General features: G+C 43.9%; 2 protein-coding genes and 1 long non-coding RNA gene across 7 annotated transcripts in view; 1 reads left to right on the forward strand and 2 right to left on the reverse strand.

Annotated features, from left to right (window-relative positions):
* LOC129475531 (glycine receptor subunit alpha-4) overlaps window positions 1-2,863 on the reverse strand; it is a 76,519-nt gene extending 73,656 nt beyond the window's left edge. Inside the window, exon 1 of the transcript XR_010119623.1 lies at window positions 2,423-2,863. The gene's annotated coding sequence lies outside the window, so the exon portion shown is untranslated. The remainder of the gene's footprint in view (window positions 1-2,422) is intronic.
* Window positions 532-19,377, forward strand: PLP1 (proteolipid protein 1). Of its 4 annotated transcripts, none has more exons than XM_055267042.2 (9): window positions 532-677; window positions 1,050-1,206; window positions 3,618-3,764; window positions 12,336-12,522; window positions 13,219-13,375; window positions 14,557-14,725; window positions 15,196-15,269; window positions 16,091-16,156; window positions 17,285-19,377. In XM_055267042.2, the coding sequence occupies exons 3-9, from the start codon at window positions 3,761-3,763 to the stop codon at window positions 17,354-17,356; spliced, it is 729 nt and encodes a 242-aa protein (XP_055123017.1). In that variant the 5' UTR covers window positions 532-677; window positions 1,050-1,206; window positions 3,618-3,760; the 3' UTR covers window positions 17,357-19,377. The 4 variants fall into 4 exon arrangements, with proteins under 4 accessions (XP_055123017.1, XP_063490849.1, XP_063490850.1 ...); XM_063634779.1 differs by having other exon boundaries at window positions 1,050-1,200; XM_063634780.1 differs by lacking the exons at window positions 532-677; window positions 1,050-1,206 and adding exons at window positions 2,920-3,096; window positions 3,316-3,515.
* LOC129475123 (uncharacterized) lies at window positions 3,094-24,810 on the reverse strand. 2 transcript variants are annotated; one of them, XR_010119632.1, is made up of 7 exons: window positions 24,162-24,810; window positions 22,563-22,634; window positions 21,521-21,624; window positions 20,872-21,044; window positions 20,657-20,769; window positions 19,439-19,496; window positions 3,094-3,417 (listed from the first exon to the last, which is right to left on the reverse strand). It is a non-coding gene; the product is annotated as an uncharacterized lncRNA (long non-coding RNA). The 2 variants fall into 2 exon arrangements; XR_010119633.1 differs by lacking the exon at window positions 20,872-21,044 and having other exon boundaries at window positions 3,288-3,417.

Raw genomic sequence — 24,810 nt, forward strand, 5'->3', positions numbered from 1 at the left:
TGAACAAATAACATTGGTTCCCCAGAAATAATACTAGTTTTATTTCTACTTTGCTCAGAAATCACATCAAACAAGCATCCTCTCTGCAGGGGCAACCCTGCAAAAGTTGGCCAAGTTTTTATGGTGGTGGAGGTGGGTTCTGTGGACAGCTTGTTTCTTCACATTGCTAGTAGCTATGTGGTGCTCCTCAGGCATTCTTTAGCTGAGATTTTTCATGTGATTATTTTGGCTTCCAGGCTACTCTTTACTCCATCCCAAGCCACGGGCATCTCCCCCTCACAAATACACCCCATGGCCTGCCCCTATCCATCCTTGCACTGTTCCTTGAACCTTCAGGAAAGGCAGAAGATCACCCTCCACTCTCTACTCCTGTCTGCCAGCTCAAAGTATGTGACATCTCTGGCCCTCAGCCCTCGGTTCTCTTGGCCAGAAAGGCATAGTCTAGCCAATCGGCATGAAGTTGGGTGTGGAAAGTTCTAGCCACAAGTACATAGGACATAATATACTGCCTGCCTGCCAGCCAGCCAGCCAGTCTTCTATGCCAGGGCTAGGAAAGCTGTAAGACGCAGCCACTTGCCTTCCAAAATTTGGTCTGGGAAGACATTATCCTGGGAATGAGAAGCAAAGCCTCAGCTCTAGAAGCTCAAATAATAGCAGATGACCCCAGGCTCTCACTGGTACTGTGCCTTCTCTCTTCCCCTTTATGTTCTTCTCTGTGCTCAGGGAGAAGTGGGACACTAGATTGGGCACTTGATCCCTTATCTAGTTTTTCCTGGGAGAAATTCACCGGACTTCTCTGAGTTTCAGAGTTCAGTCTACACAATGGAGCAAGGAGAACCCACTTGATCTGTGGCCTTCAATAATCTGATACTATGGGATCATAGAGCAGAGAGTGGAGGTAATATCCAAGTGTTTTCGAGTTATTTGCAAGAAAGCTGCACAGTCAAACCAAGCTATGATCAAGGGGGCCCAGATTCTCTGAGGTACCATCAGAATTGCATGAAGCAAACTGTTTACGAGTTTTATACAATCCTGCATTGTTCCCACAGGCACCCAGTACAGGCAGCAGGCTGCCACCAAGAAGGCTGGCAGTGCCCTCTTGAGGAATCCCCTGGCAGTGCCAGGAGCTCAGCTGGACTCTGGAGAATATTTTGCCAAGGGCACCCAGCAGAACCAATGGAAGCAGAATCACAAAAATAGGTGGGGGTATGTAGATAAAACTGGGCTCTGGAGGACCTGGGAAGATACCCTATGAGGTCTGTAGGGAGCCCTCAGGAAAGGTCTGCTGACGAGGTACTGAGGCAGAGTGTCGGGGTGTACAGAGCAATGAGAACATACTAGATTCTAGGGAGTTGGGAACCTTAAGGCACTGGGATGAGTGAGACACGGTCACCTGGCTGGGTCCCTTTTCTGGCCCTGGGCATAAGAACAAGCATGAGAACAAGGCGAAGACAGGGAATGTGGAGAGAGAAAAAGAAGGAAACAGAGACAGACACACAGACAGAAACAGAGACAGAGACAGGTAACAGAGACAGAAAGAGATTGAGACTTGAGGAGAGGATAGAATGAATATTAAGGCAATAGAGATGGAGGAAAGCAGAAGAGAAACGTGTGTTAGGGGAATGGGGTTGATAAATTGGTATCTGTGGGTTTATTGGGAACACATATTTTCTTTCCAGTAGCATTGTTGTCCCCAGAGCTGCTGATAACTAAGGGGAAGCTTTGTGAGAGGGATCAGTCTGAGTGATGTCCCCTGTGTGCAGAGCTGTCTCATCTATTCGAGCCATGAAGGATCATTTGTTTCATCCTCTAAATCTGAACTCCCAAAGTTTGGGCTCACTCCTGCCATCTGATGAGCTGAGGAGACACATTTGGTGATTTCTTGCTCTTGGTCCTCCCCCTTCTCCAGGGCAATTCCGACAGTGACCATCCAGAAGTTTATTGCTGGCAAAATCCTACAGTTGAGCTTCCAAAGCAGGCATAGTCTATGGCTGGCGAGCAGGGCTGGGGAGGGCAAGGGGACCTAGGACCCTTTTCCATCAGTCACATGGCCTTAGTCTGGTCTGCCCTGGAAAGCTACCACTATACCGTTTTGCAAGGGGCAGCATTTTCAGAGATCCTTTTTTTCTTGGGGCTGATACAAGAGCAAAGGATCTAGAGTTCTAGTACTCTAAGCAAGCCTCAAACGGTGCGGGATTTGGCCCCAGTGGGCCCACAGGGGCATCTGCCACAGACTCGTCCATTTCCTAACAGCAGAGCCCAAGCCAGTAACATGTCCAAGGTCACAGCCCAAAGAGAAAACTGTAAGACACAATCTTGCCTCTTTCCCACCCCAGGAAGGCATGAGTCTCTGCTCAGTATCTCCCTCCTCTTCTCTCCTCTCCCAAGGCAAAACCACAGGAAAAGTTCCAGGAGACCATACCTTCCTTCTCCGGAGTCTTCCAACAGGTGCCCCTCTTATTATATGCCAGCCAGTTGTTTTAAAGGCCATCCATGGGAGGACACCAGCCTCTGGGTCAAGGGAGCTGTGAAGGGAGACAGGACTGACAAGGAGCCCAGACAGACACTGTTTAAGATTCACCTGTTCCAGAAAACCTTCCCAGGCTGATCCCATCTAGCAGTGGGCATTTAAATACCTTCACAGTCTTTAGAAATAACTTATTGCTAAGGCAGGTTTTATATAGTATTTCCCTGTTTTTGCTGCTCAGCCGTTTTTGTCTTACCGCTTCTTTCTCTGTGGCAAGGACTATATTTCGTTTCTTCTCTCCACCCTCACTGCCACCTGCTGCTTCACTCTAACCCACTCCCTGCCTCTCGTCTGCCTGGCTTAAGCTCTCTGATGAAGATATTACACTTGGAAATCACCCACATCTTCAACGCTGGCCTTTTCTTTAACCTAGTCTGTGAACTTGCATAGGTCTTGCCCACTTCTGGGTCTTTATTATCGTAGCCATAAAATTATTACAATTCTAGCCTCCCCCAGCCTAATCACAATCTGTTCATCGAATTGCAGCCTGCATTTTGTCTTCATGCAGTTGAAACTGAGAAGGATTTGGAGGAAATTATCTTAAAAGACAATTTTTTCTTCTCTATTGTGTTCGTAGAGCTGGGGGGGTGGGGGAGGAATGCTTATTTTCCAAGGAATCGGGAGGGGAAAGGTGTAGAGGGCCAAGGGCAGCTAGGAGTGATGTGGGGAGCTGGAGCAGATTTGGAAGGACTTTGGGAGCTAACATCTAGGTTTTTGACTCTGAGCCCCTGTCGGGGCTCTCACTTCATGGCTTCTCACGCTTGTGCTATATATCCCACACCAATTAGACCCAAGGATCAGTTGGAAGTTTCCAGGACATCTTCATTTTATTTCCACCCTCAATCCACATTTCCAGATGTCTCTGCAGCAAAGCGAAATTCCAGGCAAGCCTTAGGGAAAAAAGGAAAAACGAAGAAAATGAAACAATTGGCAGTGAAAGGCAGAAAGAGAAGATGGAGCCCTTAGAGAAGGGAGTATCCCTGAGGAGGTGGGGAAAAGGGGAGGAGAAGGGGAGGAGGAGAGGAGGAGGAAAGCAGGCCTGTCCCTTTAAGGGGGTTGGCTGTCAATCAGAAAGCCCTTTTCATTGCAGGAGAAGAGGACAAAGATACTCAGAGAGAAAAAGTAAAAGACCGAAGAAGGAGGCTGGAGAGACCAGGATCCTTCCAGCTGAACAAAGTCAGCCACAAAGCAGACTAGCCAGCCGGCTACAATTGGAGTCAGAGTCCCAAAGACATGGGTAAGTTTCAAAAACTTTAGCATTGAAGATTCAAGCGGACACAGGAATTCACAAGAGAATTTCCAACTTTGGGGTTCGGGGGTTCCATGGTTTAGATGAGTCGTGGTTTGGCACTTGTTTTCTTTTTAAATTCCTTAACAATCAGTTAGATTAACTCCTTCTCCGCTGTACTGAGCATGATGCTTTATTACCAAAGAATTCCAGCAGCACGTGGAGAGTCCCACAGATCTCTGGAGAGAGTGCCCAGCCGGATGGATGTGGTCATGTGTCCTCCTACCCCCTCACTTCCCTCTATCTTCTCTTTTCCCTTGGTTCCAAGGCCCTGGTAACGGTCGGGTCAGCTTGCCCTCCTGGTTCTGCTGGAGGCCACTGAGCACTGTCTAGCCCTCAGATGTACAAAATAACTGCTTGCTTGATGCAAACTTTGAACCATGTTTGGCATCAATAGGAAGCTGGGGATCGGGCAAGCTGGACTCAGGCTTGGCTACGGCTGAGGAGGCCATTCTCAGGTTCAGGAAATGAAAGTAAAGTCCTCAATGGCTTGACCATGGGAAACAGATATGGGTAGGAGTGTGTGTGTGTGTGTGTGCATATGTGTGTGTGTGTGCACATATAGGGGTGATCATTTCTAGCAAATATCACAGACATAGCTTTCCTGAAGGCTCTCTGCTGTGACGAGGAGGCTGCTGGGACATTAGGGCTCTTGCTAAGTTGGCTGAGTATTGAGGGCTTTTCTAGGTTCCATGAACAAAGACAGAAGCTATGAGGTTCTGGTGATAGTTTCTACTCAGAGTAATGTGTGCAGAGCACAAGGGTCTTTGTCCCTATTGGACTCCACAGAGTCCTGTAGACATTGCTCACATTTGGCAAAACAAAGACAGCAGCTTAAACACATCCTAAATGAAATGAGACTCAGTTGCCCCATGTATTCCCTATCAAATGTAGCATCCAGTAGACAACATCCACAGAGATCAATTTGCAATTATACTGAGCTGGTTCAGCCTTTTGGTTGTTTCATCAAGAAACACGGAGAGAACACTTTGAAGCATGTGTTCAGGTAAAACAGGAGGGAGAGCACGGACAGGAAGACAGAAAAATCAGACAAATCCCAGATCTGCTACTTATGAACTATGTGACCTTGGGCAGGTCACTGAATCACCACTTCCTCATCTGGAAAATGGGGATAGCAATAACTACTTTGTCTACTTTCAGGGTTGTGAGAATCAAGTAACAATAATGTCGAAGTCCTTTGAAAATGGGCAAGATCTATAACAACTGTAAATCATGATAATACCTACTACAGACAATAATGTGTACACAGGCTGACTCTTCCTCTTTCCAGGGTGGTTAGGTTTCTTTGCGTGCTTGGGTCAGAATCATTTGACCAATTATGTGTGGCCAGATGAGAGGTGAATGTTGGAGGAACTCAATTCCTGCCCTGGGTAACATCAGGAATCCTATCTAATGTCAGCCCAGCTGATTGGATAGGTTGTGCATGGAAAACAGAGAGGGAGTAAAGAAGGATGTTGAATATTACTTCCTCAGGGGATGAAATCCCTGAGGAAAGGCAGGAACAAATAAAGTGACCACAGGGACAATTGCCTGTTATGGAGGCTGGGTGGTTTCCTCCAGAGGAAGATTGCCACAGATAAGGGCACCACTGAGGATGCACATTGGGTCCCAGGTCCTAAGGGTGGACGACACTTGGGCCAGGTACATATGATGGAGCAGCCATTGAGTTTTCATTTATTCAATAACAGAGTATCTAAAGTACTTTGAATTATAGATCATCTCTAACAAGGTACTGGACTACCACTACTTCTGATGTGGAGTGCACTGCTGTTCAACAATTGCAGTAAACACATCATATCATGGAATCTGGGATTGGAAGGAACTTTAGAAGTTGTCTGAGCCAACCTTCAATGCGGGATTCATTTTTACAACAACCAATTAAACGTTCATACAGCCTCTGCTTAATCACCTCCAGGAACAGGGAACTTACTACTTCAACCATATAGAATCCCTTAGGATTGGAAGCAAGGAGGAACACTGATTCAGTAGTGTCTGCATAAAAGGTTTATGGGGAAAATGATAGCTCATTAATTTTTGCCTTGATCTGGAAGGGGAATGTTCCAAGTGAGTCTTTGGGATAATGATGGAACCAGAAAGGAGCCAAAGAGTGGTAGCTGATTATTCTGTGCTCTGAAACACAATGCCATTATTGAACAGCAAAACATTGTCTGCAAGCCTGTTGTCGTCTGAGAACAGTGGCTGTTACCCTGGTAACCAGACTGTGATGCCTCCATCCAAAAGTGGCTGTTTGCCAAGCAGTGTAGTTTTGGCTGGCTTGCAGTAAGTGGGTGTAGCCCAGAAAAAAAGTGTGGCGGCAAAGTGGGGGTCCAGTTTTATAAAATGCCTGAAGACTAACTGAATCCCATCAAAATGGCAAGAATGCCCCAAGAATACCAGGAGCCAAAAATAAACCAGATCCCAGCCAGCATGTTCACCTAGTCTTCCTGGAGACACTGACTAAAATAATCAAGTGCAGCCTTCCCTACCTCACTTCTCCCTTTGGCCATGCAGAGCCAGAAGAGTTCTTGGAAAGCCAGGCAGATTGAAAGGTCTGCCCTGCTTTAAGGGGCCTTAGGCTTGGCTCTGAGCTAGGAAAGCCAGAAGTTTTCTTAACAGGCTGACAACTCGAACTGCTCTCTCAGAGCGATCTGAGTAATAACAACCTCAACCCTGGGAGGTGGGTGGGAGGGGGAATATAGTCTCCAAACCCATTAAGGTAGAACTCCAGCCAGTAACATCACTTTCCCCCATTGCTTTTGTCTATCATCCTGAAGCCTTGAAAGCCATCCCCTGGGTACAGGTCTTTGTCTTGAAAGAAAGCAGCAGTAGAAATGCCTTCCCTGTCCACAGCACTTCAGGTCTAAAGAAGACCAAGTGAGGACAGTGACATGATCAGGAAGGGTCACAGCAGCCATGGTAGGTGAATGGAGCAGGTTTTCCTTCCTTTCCTGCTTTCGGAGCCTACTCCATGCCAAACTTACATCAAAAGCTCAGCAAGTACTGGTATTGATTAATCCCTCTTGTCTACTGCAAAATGGCCCTGAGGGCTGTCTCTCAGCTCTGCACTGGCCTCTGAGCTGTCTGCCAAGCAGGACTCTAGAAAAGAGTCCCAAGGAAGAGAATAAGGTTCCCCAAATCAGCTTCACACTGCAACCAAGGAGAGAGGAGGAAATGGTGGGAGACTGACCTGAGGAACAAGGTATGGCTGCTATTGTCTTTAGTACCAGTTACTTCCCTTTCATCTTCCCATTCGTGGGCAAGGTGGAGACAATGTGCCAAGGATAAGTTTTAACAATCAAAGTCCTACCTCAGCTTCCCAATGCTTGCACATAAATTGGAATGTGTACATCATTCATTCTCTCTCTCTCTGTGTGTGTGTCTGAAGAGGAGTGGGGAGTATAGGCAACAAGACAGTCCAGATGCTGTTGCCGTGGTAATACTAAAACGTGTCCAAAGAGGAGGCTGAGATTCCTTTTTAGTTAACCTTGTCCACATGATTTGACTACCCAGCAGGCTTGGATTCCCAGGCCCCAGAGGCTTCGGGACTGTTTTCCAGCACTTGAATGTGGTATATAAGTGCTGATATCACAAGGGATATGTAGGAAAGACAAGATTATAGGCAGGGCATTGTCTGACCAGGACAAGGCCAGAAGCAAAAGTCTTTGTTTGTCTCTGGCACCTCTTGATAATTGTTGTTTTACTCCTAGAACCCACCCACTGATCCCCATCCATCCCTAGTACCAGTCACGGCTGCTCTAGCATTTCGGCCTTGTCAACTACTGTAGGCCCTGATCAAGGAGGCCTCTGTTCATGGGGTGAGGTTAAGGGGTGGGTTCTGGGAGGAGGGTAAGACTGTAGTGCAGATTCGAGACCTAGGGAGATGGGGCCAGTTTCTCACTCAATGAGCCTGCCTGTTGTTTAGCTCTATTGTATAGGGTCCTTCTATCTCTCCCTTTGTCAGCTGGATTCAAGGGACAGGCTGGGAATTGTGCAGGGTACAATTGGTCTCTTTCTACCATTCCTTTCGATGAAAGCCCTTCCTCTCCTGCCTTTGATGAGTTCCCAGATTCACATTGAATTTCCATCATGGAGCTGGTCCTTGAGGCGGGCCCAGGGCATGGGAAAGGAGGGAGGGAGGGTTGGGAGCTCTTGGCGCCTGCTTAAAGAGACAGCATCAGGATCAACACAGTCCCTTGATGAACCTGGATCTGTGTAAGTCACATTGGTTCTGTTGATCTCTGTCAGACCGCTGTGAAGAGCACTGGTGAGAAGGGCTTAAAGTTGGAGTATCAACTATCACAGATTGATTGGACTTGTTTTGGGAGTTTGTATACAAATGTAGCCAACCATGACATGATCTTTTCCCTTTGCTTACATTTTGCCCACACGACTTTGTTATATCCATTTTAACACTTGGTTATAGGTAGCTTTAGATTTTGATTCACAGACATACGTTTGTTCGCCCCAACAGGATTTCAAGTTTTCTAAAGAAAGGGACTGGCCTTTTAATTTCCTTCTGTTTCTCCTAATGTCTATGTCACTGCTAGTGTGCTTAATTCTTGTACTGAATTCACAAAAACAGAAATGAAAGGAAAACACTGGAGGGGGTCATTATTTTTCTCTATGACCTTTCATCAAAGTCAGGCTGTTTAATCCGATTGAGTTGCATTGAGAAATGTTATTACTATATGGTTCTTTTATGCCAACTCTCTCATCTCGCAGTCTGTACTTAGACTGGAAATGTGAGAATGTCTCTTGAGAGAGCCAAAGAACTTCTCCTCTAGAATCCCCTCCAGCCTTCTTGAATCAAACTCACACCCTTTCAACCAGGAGGGGTTTTGAAATGGAGAGCTTTTGGCTTCAGGCTATTGTTCACACATACCCAAGGACATTTCTTGGACTGTGAAAAATCAAAGGGAGCCCAATGGATCTTTTCTCAGAATTCTTTGATTGTCAACTACTTTGATGAAAAAATAATTTCTTGCAGGCTCTGAGTTTTTCTCAGTTAGAATCTAAAATCTGATTCTTGCTTGGACAGACTGACTGAGATTCTTCACTTCTGCTGAACTTAAATGCCCCCAAAGCAAACATTTGATCTAGGTTGTGAAGAGATGAACATCTGATGCTTATGCTGATATTACTGAATTGTTTATAGCTTAATAGTGATAGATTTATCTAAAGTCGTTTATTTCAGACTTTACATTAGAAACTCATTAAAGCCTACTTCTTTCTTGTCCCTTGCTTTGAGCTGTAGTGGAGCAGAAAAGGGGATGCTAAGTTATTCAAGCTCTAAGAAAATAGAGGAAAAATGGATGTAAAAAGAAAGGCTATGATCTGGTGACTCAGAATTGCTCCTGAGGCTTAGCCATCTATCACCCAGTAAGAACACAATCCGTGACACTCTCAGGTTATTTGGATGGCGATTGAGGGATCAGATACACTCAAGAGGATGTTTCCCTCTCATGTTTGCAACCCTAGAGGTGGCATCAGCTAAAGCTTAAAGTGGAGTTCTCTTTTGGCTAGCAAGAGTTCAAGTTCCTCCCTCCCTGACCATACCTGCACAAGCACTTAGCCCTTCCCAGATGAAAATGCTGGGGTGAGTGAGTAGGCCCAAGATGGTCACTTGCTAGGGTGGATGGCTCTTCTTACCCTCGGCTAAACAAACAGTCCTGCCATTGTTCCCTGAGTCTGACCCCCTCCCCACCCCCCGGCCTGCAGGCCCCTGTGGAATACCAATCAGGCTCCTGAGATCTCAGGAAAGAACAAGGCTTCTTTGTCTGGGGGAGCTATGGAGGGCTCTGTCCAAGCCCTGACCCTGTGCTGGGGAGAAAGGGAACAGTGGGGTCACTGACCTTCCTCTCCCCCCATCCCCAGGCTTCAGAGACTTTCTTTACTAGAAGAGTAAGAGTTTGGGGGTGGGGAGGAGTTGGATAGGCAGAGAAGGAAAATGGCAGTACTGTTTACTTCCAAGCTCCTTTTCTTGACTTATAGGCTGAATCTAGTATCTTAACCTGTTGAGAAAGAGGAAGATCAATTTCTGGAATGTTTTCTGAGAACAACAATTGATTTCAGTTGTTGTGTTTTTCTCTGTGGTACACATGTGTGTATGTGCACCTTTGTACACATGCATGCACGTGCATGTGCCACACACAGACACACCCATGGGCCAGCTCTGAAAAGACACTCTTCCCAAGCACGTTTGCAAAGTTCATGCTGAGTAAAATCAGCCTCCACTCACAGCAGCACAGCTACAGATTGCTTCTCATAGAGGCCAAGTTTCCTGGCAGCAATACTTTAGTTCCTGGAAAAGGAAGTTCTGCTTCAAATGTTAGCTGCTTACTTTGTTGGGCTTGGGCTTCTGAGCCTCATCTTTGGTGTGACACTCTTTGAAGGCCAAGAAAGGGCTGTCATTTCAGGGGATGGTGGGTAATAGGACTCACTCCTTTTGTGTCTCTGAGAACAGAGGCAAATGCCTCTACCTCGATTTTCCCATGACAGAGATAATTTGGTCTTTCCAAATCTGTTCACATTGATGCAGTTCAGTCATGCAAATCACCAGGTGTTCAAGCTCTCTGGGCTAAAAACAAACTGTAACTAATATTAACAGAATCAGGCAAAGGAGTCCCCTTTCCCTGGTACCCTACAGAAAAGTGAGTGTGGCTTGGAGAAATGCTTGAATACAAAAATCCAAGCCTAAGAAATTAATACAATTTATTTTTATTGTACAAGCTGTCACAACCTGCTTATTCAAAAATAGCAGCTTCCCAGTACATTTGCTGCGTATTTGTGTGTGTGCATGTGTATACGGTGTTTATAGATGTATAAAATCAGTGGGTATATATATATACACATATATTTATAGATATACATACATATGAATTAAGACTTTTTTCTGAAGAGCTTAACATTCTCATTTCTTCTACATTTTAGGGACCTGGCCTAGAGGCCAGAGGAAGCCATTCTTTTCCTCATCTAGTCAGTCATCTACTTGGCATTTGCTAAGGTTCACTCCATAAGACATCTTAGAGCATGGGACTAGTACTTGGAACACAGCTGCTTTCAGAGCCTGTGACTTCTTGTGTGCCTTTCCTGTTTCTCAGCAACACTGGTGTAGGGCCTGGGATACCAGGTCTGGGGATCTCAGGGACTCTTAGCACTTTAAGACACATGTGTTCCCAGTCCCTGGTGTGTTCTTCTAGTGTCAGAAAGATGTTTCATGCTTTGCTGACTTTGTATAAAGTCTGTTTGTAGCTGTTTTGACAGAATCTCAGTGTATAACTGAGGGTGGGGACATTAGCCAAGCTGCATTATAGGAGGACAAAACCACCATGCAAAGTGTCCAAAACTGTTAGGCCTGCATTTTTATTATCGCGAGTAATCTCAATGCTCCTATTTCCATTTCTTGTCCTGTGCTAGCTCCATCCTGTTTAGACTGCTCCTCCCATATGTAAACTAAGAATAATCAAGCATTCCTTGCAACAAATACACACGATGCTCAAAAATATCCAGGAGCATGCAATTTCCAAAGTTTCCTCCACCTGGAATGCTCTTCATGCTAAAATCCTGTCTGACAATACCAGCATCTCTGGCCTGCACTCATCCTTTCCTGGAACCCCAAGTGCATTTACCCTCTGTTATCACTTACTTGGCTGCCTGAATTGTTAGTTGAAAATATTAGGTCTACTTAGCTAATTCTTCCTCAGGAAATTAAAGACTCCCATATGGCAGAGTCTGTGTCTTTTCTCTCCTCATATCCCATATAACACCCAGCATAATGCTGGGCATATAGTGAGTGTTCCATAAATAGTTGATGAATGACTAAAATAAGCAAGCAAACAAACAGACCAGAACAATAAGAAAGAAGGGACTGATTTCATAATCTCTCTGGCTTGCTATTTGAATTGCTGAATTATTATTATTTATTAAATATTTTTTAAATTCTGGCAAAAAAAGGTAAGGATTTCTTTTCTTTCTTTCTTTCTTTTTTCTCTTTTTTTTTTTCTTGAGACAGAGTCTTGCTCTTGTTGCCCAGGCTGGAGTGCAACGGCGCAATCTTGGCTCACGGCAACCTCCGCCTCCTGGGTTTAACAGATTCTCCTGTCTCAGCCTCCTGAGTGGCTGGGATTACAGGCATGTGCCCATGCCCGGCTAATTTTTGTATTTTTAATAGAGACGAGGTTTTGCCATGTTGGCCAGGCTGGTCTCGAACTCCTGACCTCATGTGATCCACCTGCCTCAGCCTCCCAAAGTGCTGGGATTACAGGCATGAGCCACCGTGCCCGGCCAAAGATTTATTTTCAAGAATGAAACAAAGTAAAGATTCTGGGTCAATCTCACATGCTGAAAGACAAAACCTCTAGCCGCTCCTGCTTTTTGACTCCGGGGTGCCCACTATCTCCGAGCCTGTGAGCACAGGGCCTGGCTGGCCTGGCAGAGAGGTTTGAGTGGCATGAGCTACCTACTGGATGTGCCTGACTGTTTTCCCTTCTTCTTCCCCAGGCTTGTTAGAGTGCTGTGCAAGATGTCTGGTAGGGGCCCCCTTTGCTTCCCTGGTGGCCACTGGATTGTGTTTCTTTGGGGTGGCACTGTTCTGTGGCTGTGGACATGAAGCCCTCACTGGCACAGAAAAGCTAATTGAGACCTATTTCTCCAAAAACTACCAGGACTATGAGTATCTCATCAATGTGTAAGTACCTGCTATCCCACACAGACCCATCTTTTTTTTCCCTCTCTCCATCCTGGAGATAGAGAACTCTTCAGTACCTTAGTAACTAGCAGGGGACTGGGGTGGAGCCAGACTGGTTTCCCGAGTCTTCCCTCTGTGCAGATCTCTCCTGCTCCACATTCGAAGCCCATTCAGAAAGCAGAGGTCTGCCTGCCTGCCTGTCAGCCCCTCCCACCCCCGCCCCCTTGTTTTCTTACACATGTTCTGACCTCTGCTAGGTGTGGTTCATATTGCCCAAGTTGGAGCCTCCAGCGTAGTAGGTATGGAGAAGCCAAGGGAGGCACTAAGCCTCTCCTGTTCCTAGAACAAGTTAGGCTCCTGTTCCTTCACCCACCTTTCTTCTTGTCTAGCTCCCCACTCCTGTGAGTTAGCATGTCTGAAGGGTCGGGCAGGGAGAGTAGGTCCCTGGTTCTCCAGGTCCCAGGGTAAGCAAGGTGTGGAGGGAGGGGCATATGTTTCTGGTCACATACGCCCTGTCTTCACTTATTTCAACAAAGATAAGGTGAAAGCATGCAGGAGGAACCTGGTGATTCCTCTAGAGAATCCCTAGCCTTGTTAAAGTGCTCGCTCTGGTGTATACCTCACTTATGTCGGGAAAGAAGCCAGGTCTTCAATTAATGAGATTCCCTGGTCTCGTTTGTTTACCTGTTAATGCAGGATCCATGCCTTCCAGTATGTCATCTATGGAACTGCCTCTTTCTTCTTCCTTTATGGGGCCCTCCTGCTGGCTGAGGGCTTCTACACCACCGGTGCAGTCAGGCAGATCTTTGGCGACTACAAGACCACCATCTGCGGCAAGGGCCTGAGCGCAACGGTAACAGGGGGCCAGAAGGGGAGGGGTTCCAGAGGCCAACATCAAGCTCATTCTTTGGAGCGGGTGTGTCATTGTTTGGGAAAATGGCTAGGACATCCCGACAAGGTGATCATCCTCAGGATTTTGTGGCAATAACAAGGGGTGGGGGAAAATTGGGCGTGAGTCTGTGGCCTCGTCCCCACCCAAGGCTGGGTCCTCTCTAGGGGCCTGGCATTTGAGTGAGGAAGTGATGGCTGCAGCCGAACGAGAAGGTCAGGAAGAACGTGGTGCCCAGCCGGCTTAGCCTCACCTTTCAAAAGTTCCCTAAGCAAATTTCTTCTCAAAACAGAAAGCATGAGTTTTGTGGGATGCTTTGTACAATCAGACCATTTCTAAGCCATCTGTTGGGATCCCTTTGCTCCCTTCCTAGCAGGGACCACAAGAGTGGATCTAACTGGACAAGAGTCTAAAAATGCCGCTCATGTGATTGAGACTTGGGCACCTGATCTGAGAGGGAGGATCGACAATAAAAATTAAATAATTGACTCCAAGGTGAAATTTACAATATTCTGGGATCCTGCACTGTTGGAGGTCCCAGAGGGAACTGGAGTAGATCTGCATGTTGAATGTTTTATTGTCTGAGGGTTATCCATGCTTTGAGTGAGGTGCACATTTGCTTTCAGTCTCTGGAGTTAAAGATCCTTTGGCGGCTGAACATGTGTGGGTTCCAGCAATGTCTTTTTGTGTGTGGCCAGCAGTTAGCTTAGAAAGGTTTTGTATCTGAAATTTTAATCTCCTATTGGCTTTGTTCAATGACTAGGGAACAAAAATGTTCCTGTGGCAAGGAATATTTTCTAAGCTCAGCCTAAGGCACAAAATGGCACGACTTTCTTTCAAGATCTGTTTTGATTTCTTTACACCTTATCTGCCCAAAAACATCCTCTGAAGCCTTTCTAACCCAGGGATCCTCCTCACTCCTCCCCTACCCATTCCCCCCACCCTCCGTCATACTGGGGCCAGTTCTCTAGTAGATACTGCCAATTACCCTTGGCAGAGGTGCCCTGCTCACTAATTTCATTTGAGGGAGAGCCCTGCAACCTGGTTTTAATGTCTGGCACATGCCACTCCAGGATCTCCCAGTTTGTGTTTCTACATCTGCAGGCTGATGCTGATTTCTAACCACCCCATGTCAATCATTTTAGTTTGTGGGCATCACCTATGCCCTGACCGTTGTGTGGCTCCTGGTGTTTGCCTGCTCTGCTGTGCCTGTGTACATTTACTTCAACACCTGGACCACCTGCCAGTCTATTGCCTTCCCCAGCAAGACCTCTGCCAGTATAGGCAGTCTCTGTGCTGATGCCAGAATGTATGGTGAGTTAGGGCACGGGTGCTTTGGCTCTCCTACCCACTATGAAAGCACTATATATTTGGTTATTTTCTTAGTGTAAGGAGGGTGGTGATTACGAGAAAAATATAAGATGATGAATGATTGGGTCTTAGTTTATTAATCCTTCCCTACTGAAACCAGAGAGGTTTCTTCCCCGGGAAGGGAACTTGGAAGTGGTGGGAGTTTTCTTGGCCATTCACATTGGCCTACTCTAGTTGACTGCTGTTCACAACCCCAAAGCAGCACATTTCAATAACAAACACAAGGTTTCACCACTGTTCAATACCACCTTCTCTTTTTTGTAAACCTGTAGAAAAAAGGATCCTGATTGTTGGTAGAATCCAACTTTACAGCCAGGATAATTAGAGATGGAAGAAGGGCTCTGGGGGAAAGTCTCCATGTGGCCCCGTAACTCCATAAAGCTTACCCTGCTTGATTTTTGTGTCTTACTTAGGTGTTCTCCCATGGAATGCTTTCCCTGGCAAGGTTTGCGGCTCCAACCTTCTGTCCATCTGCAAAACAGCTGAGGTGAGTGGGTTATTTGGGTTATTTTACAAGGGAGTAGCTAATACCATACAAATTACACCCACGACCTTCAATTTTAAGGACTGAAAGTTTCTCTTTGCTGGATTTTGAATTAGCCAATTGCCTTCTACAACATGTTGGCTAAGTATGCCTGAGCCAATGAGCATAGAAGGTAAAACACCTGTTTTCTCTAGAGTTGCATGGAAAGACTTCCTTTCCAACCCTTCCCCTCTTAAAAGAGAAGTTTGTAGCTTTAGGTAAAGATAGAGCCTAATGGCAAAATCCCCCACGTGAAAATTTTCATTCCTTTGGTTAAAAACCATATCAAGAAAATGGGCTGTGCACAGAGGCATTTATAGGTTTTATAAAAACATTTTCAGTTTGGAACTTCTTTATCTCAAATGAGAGGTAAAATAAGTACATTTGAAAGGGAAAGCACTGTATTGAGAACAGATATTATATACAAATGAGGCAGGGGAATAAAAGTAAATCCTGGGGAGAAAGGCAGGAAATTATTTCTTTGACAGCAAAATGTTGACTTTAAATTTTGGGCCCCTGGGCACAACTATAGGGAACCAGTGAATTATTTTGGAGTGCTGTACTATTTCATGACTATTCTGTGTTCTGCGTGTTATGGGCCAGGTGCTACGGTGTACACTGAAGACTGGGAGGCCCACATTTAGGGAAGTGAAAACTTAGTTAGAGATGTGGAATTAGCACACAAGAAAGATATCAACGCATTCAGAAAGCTGTATTCATGATTTACAGTGGAGCGTATTATTGCTGTTGCAAGAAACAGTTCTTCCTCTTTCATTTTCCTGCAGTTCCAAATGACCTTCCACCTGTTTATTGCTGCATTTGTGGGGGCTGCAGCTACACTGGTTTCCCTGGTGAGTTGACTTTGAATGATCTTGGCAAGTAAATAGGCCTGAGATAGTGTGGGTACAGCTATTCTGAAAGGCAAGAAGGTAGACTGTTTCCATCCTTGAAATGCTGGAGGGAAGCTTCTGGGAAGATAGCAAAGGTTAGAGGCTCCATACTTCTACTTGCATTGGCAAGGCAGAAAAACATCACAAATTAGATAGGAACAAGAAAAGTGGTATGAGGAAAGAGGTAAGAGATTCAGAGACACGAATGATAATATTTAGTATTTATAGAACATGTAATGTTGCCAAGTACTTTGCAGTCATAAATTACACTTAATTCTCAATACATTTTGATCAGATCAGTGACAAAACACTGAAACATCACGAAACATGACTTGCTATAGCCCGGAATTCTATATACTATCAATATGAATCCACCTTGGATACTCTCCAGTGGATTTAGTTACTCATATGGAAATACTGGGAGGACCTCCTAACATTATTAGAATTGTTATGATTATAATACAATGCTATGTCCCAGGTCTTGCTGATAGTGCTACAGTGCCCTGCGAATGTAGTGTGCTCGTTGTGCAGATTAAAAACCTAAGGCACTGAAGGGTGAAGTGATTTATCTGAAGTTATTTTATAAGCAGTGATCAGACAAGATGAGCTCACAGAACTCCTGGCCCCTTCTGCTGAGGTTTCCATACAGAGTCAAGTAATTTCTCACCTTGTAAAATGAATTGATTCATTAACCAGGGGAGGGCTCTACTGCATGATGTGGCTGTGTGTCTACAGCAAGCACCCTATGACTCTAAGTCACTCGGACATATGGATGTGGCAAAGCCCAAATATTGTTCACTTCTCTGAGGAAAACTCAGTGCTAGATCAAACAGAGGTGTGGAATAAATCTTTGTGATTTGATTCTCTGGGCCTGGGCCATGAGACTCATGATGCCTCAGAGACATCGGACTTCCAGTCAAGTGTATATGGAGAAAGCCAAGCCTGGGATGTACTGCTTTTTGCAGAGCAGGGGTTTTTCACTTATTTAGTTATGATTTTATTTCTACCCTTCCTCATTCCCAAAGGGATTTGAGGAGGGAGTGCTTTCTTTTCTACTCTCATTCACATTCTCTCTTCTGTTCCCTACAGCTCACCTTCATGATTGCTGCCACTTACAACTTTGCCGTCCTTAAACTCATGGGCCGAGGCACCAAGTTCTGATCCCCCGTAGAAATCCCCCTTTCTCTAATAGCGAGGCTCTAACCACACAGCCTACAATGCTGCGTCTCCCATCTTAACTCTTTGCCTTTGCCACCAACTGGCCCTCTTCTTACTTGACGAGTGTAACAAGAAAGGAGAGTCTTGCAGTGATTAAGGTCTCTCTTTGGACTCTCCCCTCTTATGTACCTCTTTTAGTCATTTTGCTTCACAGCTGGTTCCTGCTAGAAATGGGAAATGCCTAAGAAGATGACTCCCCAACTGCAAGTCATAAAGGAATGGAGGCTCTAATTGAATTTTCAAGCATCTCCTGAGGATCAGAAAGTAATTTCTTCTCAAAGGGTACTTCCACTGATGGAAACAAAGTGGAAGGAAAGATGCTCAGGTACAGAGAAGGAATGTCTTTGGTCCTCTTGCCATCTATAGGGGCCAAATATATTCTCTTTGGTGTACAAAACAGAATTCATTCTGGTCTCCCTATTACCACTGAAGATAGAAGAAAAAAGAATGTCAGAAAAACAATAAGAGTGTTTGCCCAAATCTGCCTACTGCAGCTGGGAGAAGGGGGTCAAAGCAAGGATCTTTCACCCACAGAAAGAGAGCACTGACCCCGATGGCGATGGACTACTGAAGCCCTAACTCAGCCAACCTTACTTACAGCATAAGGGAGCGTAGAATCTGTGTAGACAAAGGGGGCATCTGGCCTTACACCTCGTTAGGGAAGAGAAACAGGGTGTTGTCAGCATCTTCTCACTCCCTTCTCCTTGATAACAGCTACCATGACAACCCTGTGGTTTCCAAGGAGCTGAGAATAGAAGGAAACTAGCTTACATGAAAACAGACTGGCCTAAGGAGCAGCAGTTGCTGGTGGCTAATGGTGTAACCTGAGATGGCCCTCTGGTAGACACAGGATAGATAACTCTTTGGATAGCATGTCTTTTTTTCTGTTAATTAGTTGTGTACTCTGCCCTCTGTCATATCTTCACAATGGTGCTCATTTCATGGGGTATTATCCATTCAGTCATCGTAGGTGATTTGAAGGTCTTGATTTGTTTTAGAACGATGCACATTTTGTGTATTCCGGTTTGTTTCTTACTTATTTGGGGTTGCATCAGAAATGTCTGGAGAATAATTTTTTGATTATGACTCTTTTTTAAACTAGGAAAATTGGACATTAAGCATCACAAATGATATTAAAAATTGGCTAGTTAGATGAATCTATTGGGATTTTCTATAAGTATTCTGCCTTTGCAGAAACAGATTTGGTGAATTTGAATCTCAATTTGAGTAATCTGATCGTTCTTTCTAGCTAATGGAAAATGATTTTACTTAGCAATGTTATCTTGGTGTGTTAAGAGTTAGGTTTAACATAAAGGTTATTTTCTCCTGATATAGATCACATAACAGAATGCACCAGTCATCAGCTATTCAGTTGGTAAGCTTCCAGGAAAAAGGACAGGCAGAAAGAGTTTGAGACCTGAATAGCTCCCAGATTTCAGTCTTTTCCTGTTTTTGTTAACTTTGGGTTAAAAAAAAAGTCTGATTGGTTTTAATTGAAGGAAAGATTTGTACTACAGCTCTTTTGTTGTAAAGAGTTGTGTTGTTCTTTTCCCCCAAAGTGGTTTCAGCAATATTTAAGGAGATGTAAGGGCTTTACAAAAAGACACTTGATACTTGTTTTCAAACCAGTATACAAGATAAGCTTCCAGGCTGCATAGAGGGAGGAGAGGGAAAATGTTTTGTAAGAAACCAATCAAGATAAAGGACAGTGAAGTAATCCGTACCTTGTGTTTTGTTTTGATTTAATAACATAACAAATAACCAACCCTTCCCTGAAAACCTCACATGCATACATACACATATATACACACACAAAGAGAGTTAATCAACTGAAAGTGTTTCCTTCATTTCTGATATAGAATTGCAATTTTAACACACATAAAGGATAAACTTTTAGAAACTTATCTTACAAAGTGTATTTTATAAAATTAAAGAAAATAAAATTAAGAATGTTCTCAATCAAACATCGTGTCCTTTGAGTGAATTGTTCTATTTGACTTCACAATAGAAACTTAATAATCGTACCTTGTTCAAGGAGCTCATTCATTTTTCAGGTCATCCAAGTCATTCTCATAACATTTCTCTGAAATAAATAGTATATGAATAGATTACTGCTATTACTATAAGTGTCTTATAGTTGAAGACACTAAGAAATAGAAGCAAAGTAATTTGCCCAAAGAAATCCAATAAGTACATGTCTGAGCTTGTGTTAAAACGCAGATATTGAAACCAATTTATTGCCTACTTAAAGGTTTCTTTTCTCTTCGAAGTTGGGTTTCAGAATGTTCAGAGTCAACTGTGGTTACTTTGTCAATACCATAGTGGTGCCCCAGTCCCCGGTGCATTTAGATTTAAGTTATTGTTACCTTCTGTTTAAATTGTTTGGATATTCCAGTAATGATCCCTTAGTAATTCATACGTAACTAATATTTAGTTTTATTTGGATAGTACTGGATGGAAGGTTTAGTACTTAAAGGACAGAGCAGGTATGGAGAGGGCAAAGTAAATGTAAACAGGCTGTGGCAGGGCAGTACTAAAATAAATTAGTGACACCTACCACCCTGGGTGGCCAGCCTACTAGCCCACCGAGGACATAGCATTAAAGCCCTTTCACAACCCTAGGTTAGAATTTGGCACCCTTGGACAGCACTCTGATGACCAGCTTAAAGAAAGCTGTCTTAAAATCATTTCATTGCCCCATATTTGCAGCTGGCAAATGATTGGAGAGAAAGGAATCTTTAGCTGGAGGGATGACAAGTCAGTCATCAGTTAAGGAGCTCCATTCAAAAGCAGTTTCAATTTAATTTCCTGATTTCTGCTTAACCACAATTAATATTCTGCAAGGGAGTCTGGTTGAATGACTTTAAGACATAAAGAATAAAAATATGACAGGGACTTATTTTAAGACACTGGCAAACAAGGACACAGCACCATATTTTGGAGAATTGATTCAGGGTGCTACAGAGTGATTGTATTTTTGCCTCAGAGGAACCGAAAGCCAGTTCCCAAGAAAGCTATGTTTTCCATCTGCCCTTATTTGGCTCTGCCCTCTGGGATGAATCTATAGATGGAGTTTCTAGGCTCTCAGAAGTTGAGAGCATCTCCAGTCTGTCAATTGAGCCCATTGTTCTTAGCTCTCCCACACACCATAAACCTCCTTTTTTCTAACTGAAAGAGCTCTCTTTGTGCTTAGATCAGCCAAAGATCAAGATGCAGCAGTATAAACAAGAAACATTTTCTTACAGCACCAGTTGTATTGCTTTTCCCATCTTCAGGGTCAGTACTGAGTGCAGTTATGCAGGACGTGGAAGCTACAGCTTTCTCCAGAGCAACATTTGTTCATTCCTTAATTCGTTCTGTGAACATTCATTGAGAAACTGCTAAGTATTGTGTTAAACCCCAGGAAGTTCAAGTTTGGGGGCAGTGTGGGTAGAAAGGTGATCAAGACCAGATCTTACACTCAAGGATCTCTCTCAGATTCAGCCATAGCAGACAGGTCTTCCAGGGTAAACTGGAGTGGAGGCAAGGAGTGTGCAAAAGGCAGTCTGACCGGCTGACTCCAGTGGGCATCTGAATTTTCCCCTCAGTATGTGGGAGGGGTGGGTGTTAAGGGCCTTGACTTCACGTGGCTCTGGGTTTTTAGGGCACGGATACAAACAAAACTTCAATTTAGAGTCCTGACAACTTGTGACTTGCTCTTTCTATGTCACCCTGCTTCTTGCCTTACATGTGACAGCATTTATGCACACACTGGCACAATGCATGTACGTGCTTCCACCCACTCAATCATTTGGCTGAGTCTGAGAAGCCAAGGAAGGGTAAAGTAAGATATAACATATCAAAACTGCACTTGTATCCCCTAAATTTATACAACAACAACAAAAAAGATACCAAGTCTTTCTCTGTTTGGATTTCCTTAACTGTGAACACAGGTAGTGTGTCTATTTTGACATTAACAGTTCACTTCATGAATATTAAGTACCAAATAAAAGAAATACTCATTATTATATTTACAAGATCAATACTTGGCCATTCCTACATCAATAAGCAGGTAAGGACTTCAAGTCAATATTTATACATTGGGAAAGATTTTCCTTGTTCACTCACTTGTTTGAAAGAAGCAAACATACTCTTCATTATATTTGTTGTCCCACAAAGTTTGGTGCCTATGTGCTCCTGTTCTGAGACTCCTTGAATTGATTGACTTTATTCTAAAGGAAAATATCAGATAAGGTAATGAGTGTTTTACTGATTATGGATCAGTCCAAAGAAATCCAGTCTTAATATTTTACTCAAACTCTCAAAAAATATTTATTTGATAAATTATCTGTGCCAAGTGTTATGCTAAGTGTTTGTGGTATAGCAGTTAATAAAAGAGATACAGTCTCAGCCCTCAAGGAGCTCAACTAAAGACAGAAAGGGGCAGGCAGGGAGACAGGGAGCATGGTGAAGAATGAGGCTAACATCCTTCCACAGAAACAGTGGAAAAGATAGAATCAGGGAGAAACTTGCACAGTCCCATGAGAAACAAAGAGTCATGTAAAAAAAAAAAAAGATATAGACATGCAGGTCTGTATTTAGATAAATGCAATGGTATTTAAGATTAAAAAGCATTAAATAGGCTTGGACTGTTTTGCTCCCCAATGTGGAAAGTCACCCAGCTCTAGGTTCCAAAGGAACTAGCTTCACGGATCTTCTATATATTATGTGAAACCCTATCTTTCAGGCATCAAAGGGGCAAAATACAAAGCTGATTCTGAGGGTTACAATATTAAAACCAAACAAGCCAACTGATATTTGAAAGTGTATAGATGGCTTTAATTCTAGTTGATGATGAATTCACATGTAGACCAACTTTAAAAAACAACAGGGAAATATGGCTCTTGCAATCAAAGCTTCCTTCCATGTCCCCAACATGTACCAGATAGAAATTTGGCGAAATCTCATTTGACTTAAAATATGAAATCAGCCCACATTATCCAAAAAAAAGTGAACAGAAACATAAAAATTATCCTATATGCAGATGATATTATCACAAGCTCAGAGTGGTCTTAGCAAACAAATGGCTCAGCTAATTACTGCTAGGAAGAAAGTATACATATCAGCTTTCCTAAAAAATAAATTTGTCATTTTCAGTAGATGTTCCTACCTTCTTGTTGGTGAACAGTGTGAATAATTCCATAAAGCAGGTACCTCAGGATATATTCTGCAGCTGGCTTATCTGAAAGGACAAAAGTAAATTACATTTCTCAAAGCCAGGTAATATATGGGTGCTTATGGAATTTCTGCACATGTGTTGTTGTTTGTTTGTCTTTAATAGCTTAGCGGGTTACAACTACTTTAAAATATTTCCAGGTTAAAAAATTTTAAGTCATGCTTTATGCCCTATTTGTCTTGGTGTTAAAGAAGATTCAAAATAATTGTCTGGGCAGGGCGTGGTGGCTCATGCCTGTAATCCCAGCACTTTCGGAGGCCAAAGAGGGCATATCACTTGAGCTTGAGGTCAGGAGTTCAACACCAGTCTGGCCAACATCGCAAAACTAAAAATACAAAAATTAGCCAGGTGTGGTGGTTCAAGCCTATAATTCCAGCTACTCAGGAGGCTGAGGAACAAGAATGCTTGAGCCTGGGAGGCAGAGGTTGCAGTGTGCCGAGATTGTGCCACTGCACTCCAGTCTGGGCAACAGAGGGAGACCCTGTCTCAATAATAATAATAATAATAATAATTGCCTGAAGAGAATCTTGGCCCGGACTGTAGGCAGCCTTGCCTCCAACAATAATAGCTGCACTTTATCAAGCACTGTATCTGCAAAGTACTTTACACATCTTATCTCATTTCATCCTCACATCAGTCTTATGAGGCAGAAGCAACTATTATCCTTCAGTTCCATGCTGGAGCATGTGGCCTTGTTGGTCACATCAGTTTACACATGAGCGTGTTAATCCTATCCTAGCTCAGCTGACTGGCAAAGCTGCAGAGATTAGCCGAATTCTGGTATTTGTCAGGGAGCAGAGCCACTATCATTGTAGCTCAGTATTGCGAAGAAAAGTTCTCTGAAAAGGGGCCACAAAGCGAGACACCGCCTCTACAAAAAAAAAAAAAAGTACTCCAGCATGGTACCTAGTGCCTGTAGTCCCAACTACTCTGGAGGCTGAGGTGGGAGTATAGCTATAGCCCCAGAGGCTGCGGGTGCAGTGAGCTGTGATCGCACCATTACACTCCGTCCTGGGCAACAGAGCGAGACCCTGTCTTGAACAAAAAATAAAACAAGCAAAATTATTAAAAATAAAAAGGAATTTGGAGGAAAGAGACCTTTTTTTTTTTTTTTGAAACAGGGTCTCACTCTGTTGCCCAGGCTATATTGCAGTGGCACCGTCTCGGTTCACTACAGCCTTGACCTCCTGGGCTCAAGTGATCCTCCCACCTCAGCCTCCAGAGTAGCTGGGACTACAGGCGTCTGCCACCAAGCTCAGTGCTAATTTAAAAAAAATTTTTTGTAGAGACGTGGTTTTGCCATGTCTCCCAGGCTGGTCTCGAATTCCTGGCCCACTTCCACCTCCCAAAGAGCTGGGATTACAGGCATGAGCCACTGCTCGCAGCCCCAAGGAAAGAGACTTTATTGCAGAGAACAGTTTGGACACCAGAGACACACAGCCTTAAGTGTAAAATGAAGGTGTGCTCTAGAGAGCAAAGCTAGGGTTATACTTTTATAGCAAAAGTTTATGCAAATGAAGTATTCAAACTCACCTGGTTCTGATTGGTTGATAGAACTGAGCCCTGATTGGTCAAGGCAACTGAGCCCTGATTGGTTGAGGCAGCTAAGCCATGATTGGTCAAGGCAGATGATCTCAGATTGGTTGGTTCAGGTGAGCTCTGGAAGTCCCAAAGTTGAACGGAGGTGTGGGTTTTGGAGGAACTTGAGACCTCTGACCTTTAGTTGGCAGATGGCCACTTGGCTCTATTTAAAATTTAGGCCCAGTTAGCCACTCAGGATCCATTTTGGAGCATTGCCTATTTCAGGTTCACATTTGTTCATAGTACCTGCCAAAAACTCCATTGAGAGAAGCAGTGGTTAAGGGGGGATAACCTGAAGGAAGTGTACTCCATTCATTCCCTAGTCATCTCCAAATATTTTTTATTGTGCAATACTATCAGTAAAACATGTTGGAGCCCCCACCCCCCCCGCCATGACCTTGCTGCTCTAAGTGTGGTCTTAGAACAAGGAGCATCAGGATCACCAAGGAGCTAGTTAGAAATGCAGAATCTCAGCTTGATCTGCACCCACTGAATCAGAAACTGCACTTTAACAAGATCCCAGGACGATTTGTATACATATTAAAATTTGAGGAGATTTCCTGTGTGTAATTATATAAAATGTATTACAATATATATTAAA

The sequence above is a fragment of the Symphalangus syndactylus genome, chromosome X, assembly GCF_028878055.3.
Source record: "Symphalangus syndactylus isolate Jambi chromosome X, NHGRI_mSymSyn1-v2.1_pri, whole genome shotgun sequence".
In the NCBI taxonomy this organism is placed as follows: domain Eukaryota; kingdom Metazoa; phylum Chordata; class Mammalia; order Primates; family Hylobatidae; genus Symphalangus; species Symphalangus syndactylus.